General features: G+C 38.7%; 2 protein-coding genes across 18 annotated transcripts in view; one reads left to right on the forward strand and one right to left on the reverse strand.

The window, feature by feature from the left end:
* VEPH1 (ventricular zone expressed PH domain containing 1) overlaps nt 1-19,057 on the forward strand; it is a 184,503-nt gene that overhangs the window by 43,480 nt on the left and 121,966 nt on the right. For 16 of the 17 annotated variants that reach the window (XR_005651754.1, XR_005651753.1, XM_039857868.1 and 13 more), the window contains one exon: nt 14,341-14,507. Coding sequence is in view for 15 of the 17 variants with exons in the window: in XM_039857868.1 (XP_039713802.1) it covers nt 14,341-14,507 (167 nt within the window). In the remaining 2 variants the exon portion in view is untranslated. Of the gene's footprint in view, nt 1-3,385; nt 3,591-14,340; nt 14,508-19,057 lie in introns of those variants that run through there. The other variant, XM_039857882.1, reaches the window with a different exon arrangement.
* On the reverse strand, nt 2,148-7,667 carry PTX3 (pentraxin 3). Its single transcript, XM_039857883.1, has 3 exons — nt 7,373-7,667; nt 6,565-6,939; nt 2,148-3,056 (listed from the first exon to the last, which is right to left on the reverse strand). Exons 1-3 carry the CDS (start codon nt 7,500-7,502, stop codon nt 2,443-2,445), a joined length of 1,119 nt encoding a protein of 372 aa, XP_039713817.1. The 5' UTR covers nt 7,503-7,667; the 3' UTR covers nt 2,148-2,442.

A 19,057-nucleotide genomic window follows, 5' to 3' on the forward strand; every position in this document is an offset into this window, starting at 1 on the left:
AATGGACATTTAGATTGCTTCCAATCATGGCTATTGTAAATAATGCTGCAGTAAACATGAGAAATCTATGAGCATTTTGAGGGAATAAAGTTCACGGTCTTTCTAATTTAAAAAAAAAATTGTTCTTCTGGATCAGGATTAAATTATATAGTCGGTTAATTGTGGAATTAAGGAGATAGAAGTGTATCTTTCTCTCATGTAAAAGAAGTCTAAGGATAGGCAGCTTAGGGCTGGCAAGGCAGATATCATTGAAGACCCAGCCTTCTTCTATATTTTTATGCTGAATTCCATGTTCTAAGATGGTTGCTGGGATCCCAGCCGTCATTACCGTATTCTAATCAGCTAGAAGGAAGAAAAGAAAGAGCATCACATTCACTATTTCAGCATCAGCCAAAACTTAGTCATATGGCCACACCTACTGCAATTAATGCTGTAAAATACAGACTTTAGTCTGCGTGTCCGTATGTGCCATTAAAGTCGGATTTCTGTTACTTAGGTGGGAAAATGAGGAAAATGGATATCAGGGAACAATTAGAAATCCCTGGAACATCTATCCAGACTTAACGCCATAGCAAATGAAGTTTCTACTTTTGTAACTCAAGAATTACTTTATTTTCTTCTATTTGTTTTTTCTCTGCCCTCAAAATGAGATTCCTGTAAAAAATTTGAAGTGGCCTTACATTTAACTCTATCAGTATGAATTTGCATATACTTGGCCTGTATCATGTTGGGTTTCTTGAACAGACATAATTTATGCTAAAATGTGGAAAAGAGTTGAAAACATGCCTAACTCTCTGCTTAAGTTTGGGTTCAGTATGTCTTCTTCTAGCTAAGCATCCAAGTCATATAGACATAGTTAAACAGGGATTTGCATATGGTCACTGTGCCTACAACCTTGAATTATATAGTCTCCAAGGATGTGAGACTGGCCTATGACCTCATAATTGCAATTTTATTTGAGAGCCATCAGCCTGATTTTGTGTGTCTCACAAGTAAATACCGTGAGCATTCTCAAACATTCCTAGATTCATGGAGTTTTATTGCTAAAAGGTACCAAGAGCCCAACTATCTTCTTTTACTGAGAAAACCCAGAGAAGTTAAGCAACTTATCTAAGGACATCCAGCTAGTTACAAAATGTACTTTGATCATTATTCCTGGCCCTATTCTCTAAACCACATAAACAGGGTATGGCCTGTGGTTGTTTAGGCCCCATCTTTAAATGAGAACATCATCACTGTGGTTCTACCATATTTCCCACTGACATTAAGAAGCAGCTTTGTTATGTTCTAACAGCCCTACATAACTTCGACAGGAGGAGAATACCAGTGTGGTAGAGAGTTACTTCTACATCTATAGGGTGAAGGGGTTTGACTGTTCTCTCTTTCATGTGTAAATGAGAGAATGGGATTTGCTTTAAGGTCAGGAGTCATTGTTTGCCAGATTCTTAGATCCCCCAAATAATAGCCCTAAGCCATTTCTTTCTGTCATCATGTATATCTGGGAACTCTGATAATTCATGTTTTTTCCCCATGTTACACAGGACAGGAAAGTTGTATATGCTTATAGAATCATCAAATTGGAAGAGACCTAGAGGATCATTATTTCTTGATTTTTTTAGACAGAAAAACTAAACCCAGAGAGATGAATTGACTTAGCCAAGATCATATTTGTCCCTTATGATTTATAGGAAGCCAAAAAGTAAAACAACACCATAGTTTGTTTTTAACAATATTAACTTACTATTTACATAATAGACTAATTGCCAGCTATAGATGAAAAAAGAAAAGCAGAGTTGCTCCAAAATCTTTTAAATTTATAATTACGTGACATGCACTAGGTTTATAAAATATTTTATTTACAGTAGAGCTTTACAAAAATAGTTTTAATAAAATTAATACAAAACCATTTTACAATATAACTTATATAACTATTTTCTCCAAAAAATGACCCTTGATTATAACACAGAAACTACATTTGTATTTGTTAAGTCACACTGTAGTATAAATATGTCTCATAATCATTTTTTATAAAGTACATGCCAATAACAATAAACAATGGACAACAAATGTTATTTTATTATTCTTTCAATGAAAAAGTCATCCCTGGCCAAAATAAAATTAACCAAAGAAAAGTAAAACAATTGTCCTTCTGTTCAATAATACAGTCCTTTTTAATTATTTGAGAGTTTATCTGACAAAGACATAGCATTAATCTGAAAGCACCATGGCATAAAGTCTGGTAACAATATCCTCAAAAGCCTTCTCCAATGTCTTCTCTCAACTGTTTATAGAATATTTTGCCAAGATAAATATTGATCTCAACTCTCCCCTTCATTAGTCTCAAGTGTTCTTAATATGCATTGAGATTTTTAGACCTTCCCAGCTGGCATATGTTTAAAATGTGAGCTTCTTTCTTTGGCTTCAAGTCGAGTTTCACAACGCTTATGAAATGTACTGGGCTCCTCCGTGGGGCTGAATCTCTGTGACTCCCCATCCAACAACATTTCCCCGGATATGACAAGACTCTGCTCCTTCCATCTCTCTTATCTCTTCATTGCCGAGAACACGATCCCAGATATTGAAGCCTGTAAGTCTTCCAGAAAAGGCTAATGTTTCATCAAAGCCACCACCCACACAGCAGCCATTCTTTTCTTGGCCAATCTGCAGGATTCCACCTTCAGGAATAATGTGATCTGAGGCCATACCGACAGCAGTAGCCACCAGTTCACCGTTTACCCACAAGGACACGCGCCCTTTCTCTGAATTCCAGGTGCTGCACAGATGGGTCCACCTTCCCAGGGAAATCACAGTATCGGCAACCAGTTTGTTCTCCTCTCCACCCACCACTAGCACTATAGACTGATAGCTGAGGTACAGCTGGATCTCATATGGATTCCTCTTTGTGCCATAAGAAAACAAGATGGTTTTGTTTAATACATCTGTGGCTTTGACCCAAATGCAGGCACTAAAAGATTCAAGCTTCATTGGTGTTGCCGGATGCACACTTCCAAAAATCTTCTTGGAACGCATTGGGAATAAAATTGCTGTTTCGCAACCTAAAGTAACAGAAAATGAGAAGAATGTGAGAGAAAAATATAAATTCATTCGGAAATGATTCTGGCATTTAGGTATTTTAACATGGGCATTTTAATGACAGCAATTGAAAATTATATGCAACATCGCATTATGACTTGAGGGTCCTCAAGTGTAATCTCTGTAGAGCAAAGAAAATGGGAATAAGGAAAGCCAATTGTTTCAGTCAATGAAGTAGCTAAATGGAGGAGAAGGTATGCTGAGAAATCAAACTGTCCAAACCCACAAAGTAATGAAAATCATGTTTTAATAACTATTTTCCCTCCTAATTAGCTTATTTTCTTTGTTACAGCTTTTTAAAAAATGTTCCGTCACTATGCATTAACTTCAAACAATGACACCCTAATTCAACTCAAGAGTCGAGAGTCAAACTTGTTCCCCTCTCCTGGATTTCACCAAGCTCTCAGAACAAAAACCTGTGAAATTCAACATACCTTGCTCACCCATTAGCCACTGTCTACATGCATTTTTAAATAAAAACTCTAGGACAGTCATGGTGTTGCTGATGCATTTTAATATACCAAATGTTCTCAGATGTTTATAAACTTTACAAAGTTTGTAGAAAACTACCTTTGAAAGCAACAATGTATACTAATGATGACTAACTCTTAGTGGATACTCACTATGTGCCAGATACTGTTCTTTTCACTTTAAATTTCATTTTATTTCTCATATCGTCCCATTGGACAGATATGAAAACTAAGGCATAGAGCACTCCACAACTTGGCTATGCTTACAGAGCTGATAAGTGGTAACACTGGGTTTGAACTTGGGCACTCTGGCTGCAGAAACCAAACTCTTAACTTACACACTGCATCGCCTCTTAACAGTAGAAGAACCCTTGGATTTGGCTAGAAGAGCTGGAATTCAGTTTGTTGTACAACTAGTAAGCTCTGCAGTTTTTGATGAACCCCTGATCTCTCCAGGCTTTACTCTTATCTATACAAGGCTCTTCTTTTCATTCTTCTAATATTCTGCATGTCTGTAAGCAACAAGTATGTGGCACTCAAGAGCTGTGCAGACCAAGGCTATGCTCAAAAACTCTTACTTTGTCCTCATGCTTATAAATACTATTTAAGCAGTAACAGAAAAACTTAAGGAAGAGTGAATTCTTCCAAGAGAAAGAAGGAGACTTTCAAACTTGGAGGTTGGGAGTTCAATAAACTCCCATCTCTGTCCGTTTCCAGATCACATGTCCTATCAAGGAGCTGGAGATGCGGAAGTGAAACCCTCTACATGTCTCTAGAAAACAATGTGCTAAAACCTTTAATAGGTGAGCTCTGCTTTATGCTAACCTCATGTATGTATGACAGACCAAATAATGAAATATTTGTTAATCTAAATTAGGACAAGCTATTCACTTTATAATGATCTAATGAAGATTTGCCATAAGATAGTTTTGAAAAAGGAAACTCCCAGAACATTTAAAGACTAACTGATGAATAGACAGAACTTGCAGGAACCAAATGTCCATGTGAAGTGTGGTAAGCTGAGTTAAAAGCATGCAAGTGGATAAGGGCTAGGCCCTGTCCAAAAAAAAACAAAAACAAAAAACAAACAACAACAGATTCAGAGAATTCTATAAAAGTAGCTATGATACTAAAGCACAAAATTAGTCCTGTTACATTTTAGTATTAACTTTTCACTGAACAATTTGAATTTTTGAAGGTTTTTTTAAATTAATTTTTAATGAGGCATTGATTCTTACTTTCAAATGAAATTGGTAGGTGCATTCTTTTTCTAGCTGTGTTAAATAAATCAAACAAAGATCATGGAACAAAAGATCACCATATGCATGGACATTTGAGATACTCTCTGTAATGTTTCAGTAAAGTAGTGTTCAAGAGGGTACCTACTACAATCTAATTAACTGATTTCCTGTTTAAATAAGCTCAGGCAGTCAGGATTGCATTCCAAAGCATTCCTTGATTGCCTCTCAGAGACCCAGCTTCCTCTGTAGGCTGCACTGGCTATGTGAGTTAATGGAGTGAAGCTGCATTTTGGCAGGTTTTTTTTTTGTGGTTTCTTTTGGGGACCAGTGATTGAGGCTCTTGCTATCTCTTTAAAATGTCAGAAACTCTCTCATGAAATGGCTTTTAACTAATAGGTTTTTCTGATTATATTATCAAAGACCAAACAAAATTAAAACCAGGTTCTTAGGAGGCCTACAACAGAATGATTAGAAATCCCATAGGAGCCAAACTGGCAGGAAACCGAGAGAGGAGAAATCAAAGCATGTACATAAATGTATTATTGGATGTAATAAAAAATTAACATTTTAGAAATCAGAAATACATCCCTTTCCTGCTCTAACAAATATGCAGATTAAGAAAATATGTTCTGTACTGATAAACAGTCCTAAAATATCTAGAAAAGACTGATATTCTGATATGGTTTCTGAATTTTAAATGAAATGTGCTCTCACACATGCCTATGATTCTTCCTCATACTCCATCTAATTGGAAATATAGAGAAGGATGGCATTGTTCGTAATTGTTTTCAGTTTCTGAGATTCTCAGGAAAAAATGCAAATTATATTTTCTTACCTAGGACACTGGTTTTCTAATATAACCCACAAATGCTGCTGCATCACAATTTTCTAGAAATTTTGACTCATAAAGGAGTGTTACTTGGCTCCAAATCTTCTCTTTATTTCTTTTAACCATCTTTAAAATGTATTATTTTGGGCCCACATGTGTTTAAAGATTCATGGAGTATTACATGGGACTTTGACAAGTTGCATCTAGTTTGAACCACCTCTCTCCTCTTTGGCCCTGATCCCCCAAATCCCCGGAGGTGGGGCCGGGGTACCAACTGGCTCCTACACTGACTGTTCCATTTCGGATCCCTCAGTGGCTGGTTTATTCTAAAGCTCGCACCCTGGGACCTTCACTTTGCCGCTAATTCCACAGACTACAGGGGCTGGAGGCCTCTCAAGAATTCCACTAACCCTTCAGGAGATCAGATTCAGCCTCAAGTCTCTTGCTCAGAACCAGCAGGGAGGAGAAGCCGACTCAGAGATTGGAAAACGTCCCTAAAAATTAGGCTGGGCCCTGAAATAGCGCGGGGAACCAGAGCTCCCCTAAAGAGAGAGGCAGGCTAAAATTAGAAGTGGAAATCCCTGACCGAGGGGAAACCAGCGGGCTAGAGAGGTCACTGTTATAACTGGCCAATAGAGCCACTGCAACGCCGCGGGGATCGGGTGTCAGAGGCCCTTACCTATTTCAAGACCACAATGGTCACGTCCACAGCTGTCTTCAGGCTTCCACAGGACTGGAGAATACGTTTTAAAGCCAATTTTCCCGCCTTGCATGGCGTGCCTGACGCCGTGGCTGTGCATGGGAGTGTGTGTGTGCGCACAGTGTGTGTCACATTAAAGCTTCCCCTGGAGGGTTGCCTGACTTGGCTGCCCGCAACCCGCACACCAAGAACAAAGCCGCAGCAGTGCCCCTGCTCCGCCGGAGTCCTTACCTGCTGGCAGCCAGCGCCGGGCCGCCCAGCCCTGCACGGCGCGGAGGTCTGCACGCGTCCGCCTCAGCTCCTCCAGCACAGCGCCCAGGGAGCTCCCCGCCTCCAGGCGCGCCAGCCTCTGGCCCGCGTCGCGGCTCGCCTGCAGCAGTTCGTCCAGCACCTGGGCCACCCCAGCCTCCGCCGGGGCCGCGAATGTGCACGGCTTCTCCAGGCTGCCGGTGAGGCGGCCCAGCTCGCCCCGGAGCCCCCGCAGCTCGCCCCGGAGGACATCGTCGGTGGCCTGCAGCAGCATGCCCTCCCTCATCTGCGAGTCCTCCAGCATGATGAAGAGCTTGTCCCACTCGGAATGCTCCCGACGGCAGTCACACGGCGTGGCTAGAGTGCAGAACACACACACATTACCGACCTTCCCAGGCCTTCCTTGGCTGTGCTTTGTAAAAAGCTGACCTCCCTCGGTGGCCCCAAGTTACGGCCCTACCCCCCTTCCCTTTAAGGACACCTCGATAAAACAGCATGTAAATATCTCCAGAATGACAGAAACCATTCATGCAAGTACACATGAAGCCGAATTCTATGAAGTTGCCGTTGGTGTCGCTCAAAACAAGCAAATATCAGCGATTTAATACTATTCAACCCATTGTGTATCTCAAAAAAATAACTTTCGGAAACCTCCCCCTTTCCTAAAGTGCTTCTCTCTTTTGCAAAGCTATAATCTTAGCTGGTTTCATTGGCTAAAAAGTATAATTTTAGACCCAAAGAGGCGGGTATGTAGTGAGAGTTAGCAGAGAAACAGTTAAAATGAACTTACGGTCCTCAGTGGGATGGAGTCCATTGTCTATTTCATTGTCCAGATTCACATACATGAGCTCATAATCATCCAAGTTCTCGGCGTGCACTGCAGACCAGAGAACACAAAGTAGAATCGCAGGCAGATGCATTGCTGGAGAGAGACAGAGTTCTTCGGCGACTTCCCACAGCTGGCAAGAGGGGACCGACCAGGCAGGAGCCTCTCCGGTGAGCGGAGTTTGAGCAGAGTGAGAGTGAGAGGCAGGAGCCCGGAGCCCTTAATAAACGCTGGGGAAAGCCTGAATGGGGATGAATGAGTAATGCCAGTGGCACTGCAGGAACCGGAGTTTCTCTGAATTTAAAGTAGTGGGGGCTGGGTGGAGGCGAGGGGGACGGAGGTTGCATGTTATAAAACCACAGAGGTTTGCACTGCAGTCAGATTAATTGGAGGAGGGTCACGGGAGAAAGAGGGAGGAAAACTGAGTTAAGACTTTGCTCCCCGAGGATTAGCTGTTGTAACGTGAATTGGTAGCACTGAGGATGAAAGGGAGGGGGGGATGGATTAGGGGGAGAAATAATTCAGCGGCACTGGGGTGTGAAAGCAAGATTATCATTTCAGCATTTTGTATGCACTTTTATTATTTCACAAGTTTTTACATATAGAAAACTTTTTCCACGTCTCTTTTGGAAGCAGTTTTACTGGTCTAAACTGTGAAAGTTACTCTCTGATTCCAAGATAAACCAATTTAATAAAAATTTCTATGTCTCTAGAAGCCAAGTTATTCTGTCTTTAATCTTTCTGGAGTTGCAGTTATACTTTTATAACCATACTTTTTAAATAAGAACACAGCAACACTGGTAAACCTAAAATGAGAAAGAGCTGCAGGAAAGGAATAAACTGATTTTAGCTATGTCTTTAATAACCTGATATTCTGTGTAGAGTATATTGTTCCACTAGGTTTAGTGTCAAAGATCATATTTTTAAAGTAAATTTAGGGATTCCTGCTTCTGCCAATATATAGAGAGCTGAAAATCCTTCCACATAAAACAACTGGAAATGTGTTCGACTTATAACAAAAAAAGAAAATTTAAATGTACAGATGAGCTGTCCCCCTCCCCCGAACCCCCATCCCCCCCACCAGACAAAGGAAATATCCAGAGGTCAAAGACAAAGAAGAAACCTAAACCAGAAGGTATGCCCAAGAACTGATGGTGATGCTAGGGCCCTTGTGGAGGGAGGGTTATCAGTTCTGTAACAATCAAGTGTGAATGACCATGTGGGAGTAAAGCTTAGGCGGGGAGGAGGGCGGAGTTAGAAATGAGACCCTCACCTAAAGTAAGACTGACTCTCAAAGAGTTACATACTGGATTTCAGTAGGCATAGCCCCACTCTGCCCTAGCACAAGAAAGTGAGAAGTAAGCATGTCTCTCTTTGATGGAACTCTAAAGAGTCCCTAAAAGTTTGTGACACACGAGTTTCAGATTCAAATGTATGCTATTTGCCACTGTAAAAATAAATTCATAATTTAAAATATTTAAACAATCCACCACAAATGACAATCATCAGAAACCCAAAAGGATTAGACAGCCTCCCCCAATATTTCGTTTATTTAAAATATCTGCTAGAAACTAGAAAATAAGTGTGTTTGAATTATTTAAGACCTATAAGAAGGAATTAGAAACCTGAAAAAAAAAGAAAAAGACTAAGTGAACTTTTTAAAGAACCAAATATAACTTTTAGAATTTTAAAAAAGTTAATTGATTTTTTTAAACCTCAAAAAATGGGTTAAATGGGAAATTAGGTGAAGCTGAAGAGAATATTAAGAAACTGGAAGAAAGAACTAAGAAAATAATCCAAAATGTACTTTTTAAGTTCATTAGTCTAAGAGCCTTTCATTATTCAGCAAGATGATAGATAAATTAATTAATTTTGCTTTGCTAGTTAAAGAATGTTTATCTTTTTAAGGACAACCACCAAAACCAAAAAGAGATAGAACATCCAAATAGAAGGAATAGAGAGAATTAAAAAACAAAAAATACTTGACCTATCCAATAGAAAGCAGTGAAGGAGGGAACAAAAACATAGAGCAAGATAAATAAAAATCGCAACATAATATAAAAATAAATCCAAATATACCAATAATCACTATAAATATTAATTAAACAAACTTTCCAGTTAAGAGACTAAGGTTGTCAGATAGGTATAGTTTTAAAATCCTCAGCTATATGTCACTTTCAAGAGCCATAAGTAAAACATTAGAATCTAGAAATACTGAAAGCAACAAATTTAAAGGGGGTCCAGGGGAAAATATACCAAATAAGTGCTATTCAAAAAAGCTAGCATAGCTATATTAATATTAGTCAAAAATAGACTTTAAGGCAAAAGAGAAAAATTGTGATAAAAGAAACATTTTACCAGGAAAATATTTCAGAATTATCTAGTAAAATATTATCTAAAAATATATACCCAAATTCATAATTATGAAGGGAGATTTTAACATACCTCTCTCATAACTAAGTTCACTTTTGTCATAATTGATCATTCAAATGCCAAAAAAAAAAAAAAAAAAAGCCCTGCTAAAAAATACAGAAACAAACCACATAATTTAAAGTTCAACTTAATGAAAAACATAGAGCATCACCCAGAAGGCTTTGTAAGAAACTTCAAGCAAACATTTAAGGAACTCATAAACTCCACTTTATCCAAACAGCTTCTGAGAATAGAGTGTGCAGGGACGGGCTAAATTCTTTTTATATGTGTAGTAAGTATGATACCAAGAAAAGATAAGGACACTATTAGAAAGGGAAATTGCAGGCCAGTCTCATTTAAGAATGTCAATGCAAAAGCTCTAAATAATTTATCAATCAAACAAACCCAGCAATATATGCATAAAAATACATCATAACCAAGTTGAATTTATTCCAATACTGCCAGATTGATTAAATGTTAGAAGATCTATTAATTTATTCCATTAACAATTTAAAGGAGAAATCATATAATCATGTCAACAGATATAGAAGTCATTGAATAAAATTCATGTTCAAACTAAGAAACAGGAACTTAAACTGACAAAATGTAAATACCAAAAATCTATAGAAACATATACATGCATAATGGTGAATCTTTAGAACATACTCTTTAAAACAGGAATAACAAGAGGATACTCGTGGACACTGGTTCTATTCATTGAAGTGTTGGAGATCCCAGCCAGTAAAGTAAGACAAAAAACAAACAAAAACAACAAAAACAACAACATAAGGAATAAGGTTCAAAAAAAATTATTCTGCGTTAATTATTCATATACAAAAAAACTTAAGAGAAGACTCTAAAGACAGATTACTAACATAAGAATTGAGCAAGTTTTGCTGGATAAAAGATCAACATGCAAAAATCTGTTGCTTTCTTAATACCAGCAGACAACTGAAAATACATTTTTTAAAAAAGCTTTCATTTACAATAGCAATGACAAATATGAGATACTTAGTAATCAATTTAATAAAAGATACATAAAGTACAATATTACAAAACCATTGAAAGATGTAAAAAAAACTACATGTATGGAAGGATATATCATGTTCTTGAGTGGACTCAGTTTCACAAAGAAGCCAATTGTCCCAAATTAGTCTATACATTCAATGTAGAAAAAATAAAATCCCAACCTAGGTTTTCAAGGAAGTTGGCTTCATTATATAAAAACTTATATAATGAAGCCAAGAAGAATTTGAAGTAGAAGGTGAAGAAATTTGCCTTATGAGATATAATGATTAATTATAAAGTTATTGTAATTAAGAAAATGTGTAATTGGTGAAGGTATGATAAATACCCCAAAACAGACCCAGACACATGGGAAACCTAATATATGAAGGAAGTATTACAAATCAGAAGGGGTACAATTGACTACTTAATAAATGGGTCTGTCTGCAACTGTTTATAAGCATGCAAATAATATATAATTAGATCTCTTCCTCACACGTAAAAAGTAAATTTCATATGAATTAAAGACAAATATAAAAACAAAATCATAATGCTTTTAGTAGAAAATATAGGAGAATTTTTTTTTACCAACTTAGGGTAGAGAGAGCTGTCTTAATAACAAATAAATAAATAAATAATAAACCATAAAGTAATTTGAAAAATGAACTAGATTAAGATTGCAACTTTAAAATTGCAACAACAAATAATTCGTATCTAGAATAAATACAAAACATCTACGAATCAATAAGAAAACACAAACATCCCAATCAAGAATAGGCAAAGGATATGAATAGCCAAATTACGGAAGAGAAAATGACCTGTAAATATATAAAAAGGGCACTCAGCCTCACAAGTATTTAAGGAAAAGAAAATCAAAACAAAAAAATGAGATCTCATCTGACACTCCATCAGATTAGAAAAAAACTGATGTCTGTCAAGACCAAATGTTAGCAAGGATGTGTAGCAACAGAAACACTTATGCTACTGATGGATGTGAAAGTTGTTATAATCTTGGTAATATGCAGAATAATGCCCCCCCCAATCCCAAAGATGTCCATATCTTAATCCACACAACCTGTGAACACTGTAGGTTTTATTGCACTGAAGCTGGAATTAAGGTTGCTATATAAGATAAGGAGAAAATCCTAGATTACCCAGATACATCCAATGTAATCATTTTGCAAAGAAATTTTGGAGCATCCAGAAACTTAATTCCCAGAGAAATACCTACTGCTTTGCTACTTAATTATGTGGTCCAGGGACCATCAGCATCACCTTAGAGCTTGTTAGAAATTCAGAATTCTCAAGCCCTTCCCTGAACCGGGTGAATCAATATCTTGTTTTAACAAGATGCCCAGGTGATTTCTAAGCACATTAAACTCAGAAACAGTCCCCTAGGGAATACGTCCTATTTATGCACAAAGAAATAGGTATAAAAATTGCAACACTATTGGTAAGATCAAGTAATAATAATAATAATAACAACAACAACAATAATAATAATAGTGTCTTTCAACCATAGAGTATATGAATAAATTATTGCATATTTATACAGTGAAATACTATATAGCTGTGAGAATAAATGGAGAGCTTCTTGGAGATAAAACTTTAACATAAAATTGAATAAGGGGAAAATATGTTGCCAGTAGATGTGTTCAACATGCTAATATTAACATAAAATTTTAAAGCATGCCAAACAACACTATAAAATGCTAATTGATACATACACATGCAATCAAAGTGTAAAAACATTCATGGAGATGATAAATCCCAACTTTAGGATGGGATTGCCTCTGAGGAGAAAAGGAAATGAGTGGGATGGGAAGTGACATGACAGAAGGTTACGTTTTGACAAAACTGGTTGGTGGGTACACCAGTGTTCCTTATACTATTGTCTGAATTTGTCTGATGGCTTGGAATATTTCATAATTAAAAAATATACTAGTTTATAAATGGATTTTATAGGATTTCTACATCAAAGTATCTTCATAAGTTTCTAACTTTAAAATAAAGTTCTTACGCATTTATTTTTGTATTATTCGATTGAAATTCAAATCAGCTGAAAATGACTAATATGAGGTTTTTCCCTTCAAGGCTCCCAAGGCCTCTGGGGAGTAATGTACCAAAAAGCCTATACCAATTTCCTATCTTCCGTTCCAACAATAGTCCCATTTATCATGACTATTTTCAGCAGTTGATCAGTCATCCATGTAACTAAACTCTATGATTTAATGTGCTCTGTATAGATCAGGATTTACATTTAAAATTCCTGATTCTTTAAGGAAAAGCTCTTAGTAAAAATAAACAGAAAACAAAGAAACAAAATAAAACAATATTTTTTCCAACAGACAAACCTTTTTTTATAAGAAAATCCTTACTATTTCCAATATCTTGCACTTTTTGGGCATCTGACTAAAATCTGTTTGAGACTAATTCTATGAACCACATGTGGAAAAAGCAAGTCTCATTATTTTTGGTCATCCAAATACATTCAATTTGATCCCAAATCAGCCCTTCATTAAATTTAGCCACTGACATTCTGAAAATGTTGGCCTTCTTTCCTTAATTCTCATATCTAAATGTCCTTTGTAAATAGGCTTGTCTCCATCATTTAATAAAGATCTACATATGTGTAATCACTACTTATTTGATTTTTTCTGTGTATGTCTGCTATATACAAAACCAAATTTAAAGTAAATAAAGGCAAGAAAATTCTTTTTCAAGAAATCTCTAGGAACCATTTCTGAGACATTTAAGTACTTGAGAAGATTTTGAGAAAAAATCCACTATAAAGTGATAGGCAGATGTTTCCCATATGCTGTTTGCAGATAAATCCCTGAAGTTTACGTAATATTTTTTCTTGAGATTTTGCCATTTTAAATCCAGTTGTCCATACATGTCATTGAAGCAAATCACATGTGACAGACAAGCTGACTCTAAACTTCTCTTGAAACAGTGCAGAAATTAGGGATTTAAATCTGCATTGCTACTTTTCTAACTATTCATAAAAGTAAGGCATAGTTTCCATATTTCAGTTGTCCAGATCATGCCTGTATCTCTCAGGAACGCGAATACATTCCTTTGCACTTTTTTGTTTTTGTTCAGTTTCATTTAGGTTCATGCTTATGACATTGCTTAGTTTTCACTTAAACAGCATCCAAATGTTCTCATCAGGAATTCTTTATTGGAATTGCTTCCTTCTCAAGGGTGTGGTCTGGTTACTGTCAAAGTTTCCTCTTTCCCCATGGTGCATTTCTCAGGAAAAATTTTCATTAGATGATAATGCTGATCGTATCATAAAATATTCCCTTTTTTGGAATCAGTTTAAATCGTGCTTTCGTGATTTTTCGGGGAAAAAAGTAGCGTAAGATTCTGTGTTATTTTCAGCAGAAGACTTGGACATCAGCTCATTATAATGTGTGAGTAAATGCAAAGGTTTTTGCATTGGCAATAATGTTATTTCTATTGCTCATAGGCTGATAAAGCCATCATTTCTTTTATTGTTTCCTCAACAGGTAACACCATGTTGTTGAGGGTATTACCTGCTGTGTATGAAAAGCAGCCTCAGCCAATTAATGGACACCTGTCAGAACTTCTGGCCCTGATGTCTCAGCTGGAACAACCAGAACAGTACCATCTTCTACGGCTTTTGCACGTAGCTGCAAAGAGAAAGCAACCAGAGGTAAAGAACACATTATAGGTGTGATGGGTCATGCAACCGGGCATGTTTTTGAGTATGTGAACAGGATGTGTGCTTCAGGTTCTCTTTTATACGTCTTCTACACGCCCATCTTTAAATGAAAGCACTCATCTACTTTTCCTAGAACATAAAAGTCAGGAGATGATGGCAGAAGTTGGGTACTGTCTTAGGTTCTCCAGAGAAACATAGCCAATAGGATGTGTGTGTGTGTGCGCGTGTGTGTGTGTGCATGTGTGTGTGTACGTATATATGTTTATAATGAATAATTGGCTAATGCGATTATGGAGGCCGAGAAGTCCCACAGTCTGTTATCTATGAGCTGAAGACCCAGGAGGGCGCAGGGTGTAGTTCTACTCTCAGTCTGAAGGCCTGAGAAACTGGAAAACTGATGATGTGAGTACTAGTCCGGAGTCTGAAAGCCTGAGAACCTGAGGGCTGATGGTGTAAGTCCCAGTCCAAGGGCAGGAGAGGGCTGAAGTCCCAGTTCAAACAGTCACACTTAGGCCCCGGATGAATGGGGTGGGCTTTAATCATTCTATTTATTTACATGCCAATCATATCTGAAAACACTCTCACAGGCACACCCAGATTAATGTTTAACCCAGTAAGGCTGAAATTAACCATCACAGGTACAGTAACAAAAATACAACAAATATGTAAACCTTTGCATAGCCATTGCAGAATGGCTTTAATGAAAGTTTAGTGTGGCCATGCAGTCCTAGGAATCTGTGGTTTCTCAGACAGAGCCAAGGGAAAGACCTACGCATGCTTTGATTTATGGGGAAATCAGCCTATATTGAGAGCAAAGGCTCATTTTTTAAATAGTAAATTAGTTGTTGTTCTTCAGATTCTAGTAAAAGATTATAATAATTAGGATGCTTGTGATTATCAGTAACATAACACCCAACCCATAGTGGTTTAAACAATAAAAGGAATTTATTAGTTAATGTAATAGGAAAAAAACCTTCAGATGAGACTCGATCCAGGGACTCAAATAATATGAACAGAACAGTTTCTCTCCATTTCTCAGATTTGATCTCTAGGTTTTGGCTTCCATTTTCGGCACACTTTCAACTTCTGGGCTCCAGACAGGTGTTAGGGGCTTTCTAGGCACTTTGCTTCCTCTATCTCCACCACTGCCACCAACATCCAAGCAAATGTTCTGACGTTCTCTAAGACACATGCTCTTCCCCGGGAGCTCCTCCTGAACCCCGAGGGTACTCAGATAGAAACTTGAGGCTGTGAGGAAGGGGAAAGTAGAAATGGGTTGTGCAGGGTGCCAACACATGTGTGCAGTGAAGATTAACAGTCAAAGTTACATCAATTATGGTTGCATCTATGCTTTATTGTCCATCAATATCTCATAATGTCAGTATCTATCCCCTGAAAAACCAGTCAGCACTAAGGTAAAGACTGGAATATTTGTATTCAACGTTCAAATTATCCAAAGAAAGGCAGGCAAGAATGGTCATATGCATAGTTAACCACAATAGACTGCAAGCTCCTTCTGGTAAGGAATTACTTTTCTTCTGTATCACAGACCTTGACATAGTATCCGATAGCTCTCAGTAAACGTTCATAAAACCAAACTGCATTAAACAGGGTGACAAGTGTTCTGCAAATAAAATAAACAGAGCGGGGGTGGGGGGAGCGGCATTTGAATTCTGCCTCGGGGGAAATAGGTCATGTGTGTCATGCAGACCCACAAGGGGAGGACTTCCGGGCCAGACCTGGAGGAATGCGTAGTTTTGTTCCAGGTGGAGCAGAGATGCGAAGGGCCTCAGGAAGTAGAGACAGGGCTGGGAGTCCTGGACACTGGAGAGCAGGCTTGAGTCCTACCCCCAGAAATGTCAATTCAGTAGATCTGGAATGGGGCTCCCAATTCTGATCTTTTACAAGTTTCCAGGTGACACTACTCCTGCTGCTTCAGGGACCACACTTTGAGTAGCAAGGCTAGCGGTTGAGCAGAGGACTGGGAACCTCTGTGTTACTTGGTGTGCATCTTCACTCTTGCCCTTAGAAGGCTGTGTTGTCATTATTTTTGCTTGTCTGTCTCTTCTAGTGCCCTGTAAACTCCTTGAGGAGCACAGAACCTGTATCTGCATATCTGTATGTACTTCCTAGTATGGCACAGGGCACATATAGAGTTTCGATAAAAAGTTGTTAAATTCAGAAATGAGTAAATGAGCAAAAGAGACCAAAAAATATGGACCCCATGAAGACCCAGGAAAAGATATGCTGTGGTCTCCAAAAGCAGAGAAGTGGCTGAACAGAGTCATGATCTAGAGAGGTAAAGGAGCCTGGGTGAGGATGACAATTTACCTTGGATTTGGCAACTCACGAGTGACCCGTGAGGGGCAGTGCCTGTGGACGTGTGATGGAGAGTAGAAGTCATCTATTGTGGATTCTGTATGGAAGGGGAGTGTAGGAAATGATCACGAGGGTGGGAGTTTAGAGGAAATAAAGAGGGCTAAAAAGAAATCTACTATGAATAAAGAGATCGAAGATGTGAGAGAAAATATTAGATAATATCAAGGTGCTAGAGGAAGTTAGAGAATGAATTGCAGAGTGCAAGTAGAGGAATTAATTTCAGAAAGGACTGAGGACGGAAAAGATGAGCAAAGCTACAGCAGAGTGTGGACGAGGCGTGGAGTCGAGGGATCACTGGATCACCTAAAAAGAGGGTCAGAATGAGGCGGGTACAGACAGGGTGGTGTATTCGTTTCCTATTGCTGCTATAACGAAGTACCACAAACTTAGCGATTCAATCAACACAAATTTATTATCTCACAATTCTGAAGATCAGAAGTCCAAAATGGGTCAGCAGGGGGAGACTCTAGAAGAGAATCTGTTCCTTTGCCTTTTCCAACTACGAGGCTGTCTGCCTCTCTTGCCTCTGCTTTTCTCATCGCATGGCATTCTCTGACCCTGACCATCCTCCCTCCCTCTTCTAAGGGCCCTTGTGATTACATCGAGGCCGCCCAGGTGATCCAGGATTATCTCACGGCTCAGTGCCTTCAAGTTAATCACATCTACAAAATCCCTGTGGCCATGTAAGGGAAGAGATTCATAGGTTTTGGGGATTAGGCTATAGACATCTTTGAGGAGTCATTACTCTGCCCACCAAAGGTAGGTGATATGGGAAATAGGGAACAGTGACTAAAAGGCCAGACTTGATTTTGTAAAGGAGACAACTGGCATTACCTTTTATCTGCAGCCTGAGAGCAAGAGCAATGCAAAAACATGTTTTGACAAGAAGAGAGAGGAGAAAGGACTTGGGTCACCCCCCCAAAAAAGGTGGGTCCAAGACTGAAGGTGGCACCAGGTGGAACCTTCAAAGCAATCCAGTCACACCCCTGGTTACAGCCCTTCTATGGCTGCCCGGAAAGGCAGACAAGGACTTAGGAGGCATTTAGAATCAGGCTCCTCATTGAACAACTCAACCGTTCCAGGGACCTGCAGGTGAGCTCTCTTTCTCAGGGCACTGAGCTTCACATACGTGCTATGTTCGCCTCTTTGAGTGTGCTTTCTTCGCCACCACCGTCCTCTCTGGGCTGACTATTCCTGGTCCTTTAGACAGCTGCTTAGATGTCACTTTCTCGCCAGGAATCTTCTCTGACTTCTTCCCCCAACCCCTGCCATAGCAAATTTCACATTGTCTCTACTTGTCTCTCTCCTTCCGGACTACCTTGGCTGTGATGCAAATGCTTGAGACATGAGGACCATTTTGTTCAAATGTGTCCCCGACATCTAGCATGGTACCAGGCATACAGAAGTCACTTTATGAATATTTATTAACATGGATAAGTTAGTATTATTAGTGCCTAAATTTACAAAGTACTTTGTCATTCACAAAGGACACTTTTTAATATCTAATATCTCACTTAAACCTCCTAATACCTCTATAATGTGTTATTTTTTTCTGGTATATTTTACACCATCAAAATAGATGCTCTGAGAGGTTAATTTGCCCCCTCTCACACAGGTAGCAAGAAATAAGTGACAGGTCCAGGACTCTGACTCCCAACTCTCTCCTCCTTAGCCTGGGGAAGTAACCAGGCTGCCTCCACTTGAGAAGGGAGCAGTGTTCTCAGCTGGTTACAGAGGGCAAGGGAGGGGGATCAAGGGACACTAACAGTAGCGAAGCTTATACCAGGTAGCAGGCACGGTGTAGGTCTTCTATAGACATTATCTCACTTATTCCCACAACAGAATTTTTATTTTATAAACAGAGAAGTTAAAGTTTGGAGAGGTCAAGAAAGTGGTCTTACCAAAGAGTGACTTGAGAAGGTGGCTTTTCATGCCCCATCCCCACCTTATCAGCCTCTCCAATTTTTTTTATGAGCAATGTCCTTGTCTCCAACTGACCGTTATGGTCATACTGCCCTCCCTAAGACTGCCATTTACAAAAAAATATGGGACTGACGCTGGCTAGATAACTTTCCCAAAGCCATACAGGTAAGGCTAGGCTACATCGTAAATCCAATTTCATTGCAGCCAGTGAGATCTTTTGACGTCAATTAACTGAAAAA

The sequence above is a fragment of the Pteropus medius genome, unplaced genomic scaffold (genome assembly GCF_902729225.1).
Source record: "Pteropus medius unplaced genomic scaffold, Ma_sr-lr_union100, whole genome shotgun sequence".
Taxonomy (NCBI): Eukaryota; Metazoa; Chordata; class Mammalia; order Chiroptera; family Pteropodidae; genus Pteropus; species Pteropus medius.

Excerpts from the sequence above, each read along its gene's own strand:
- PTX3 (XM_039857883.1), bottom strand. The coding sequence starts at position 7,502 with ATGCATCTGCCTGCGATTCTACTTTGTGTTCTCTGGTCTGCAGTGCAC. Across the intron at positions 6,940-7,372 it reads ACTCCATCCCACTGAGGACC|CCACGCCGTGTGACTGCCGT; the intron begins GTAAGTTCATTT and ends TCTGCACTCTAG. Across the intron at positions 3,057-6,564 it reads CCGGCGCTGGCTGCCAGCAG|GTTGCGAAACAGCAATTTTA; the intron begins GTAAGGACTCCG and ends CTGTTACTTTAG.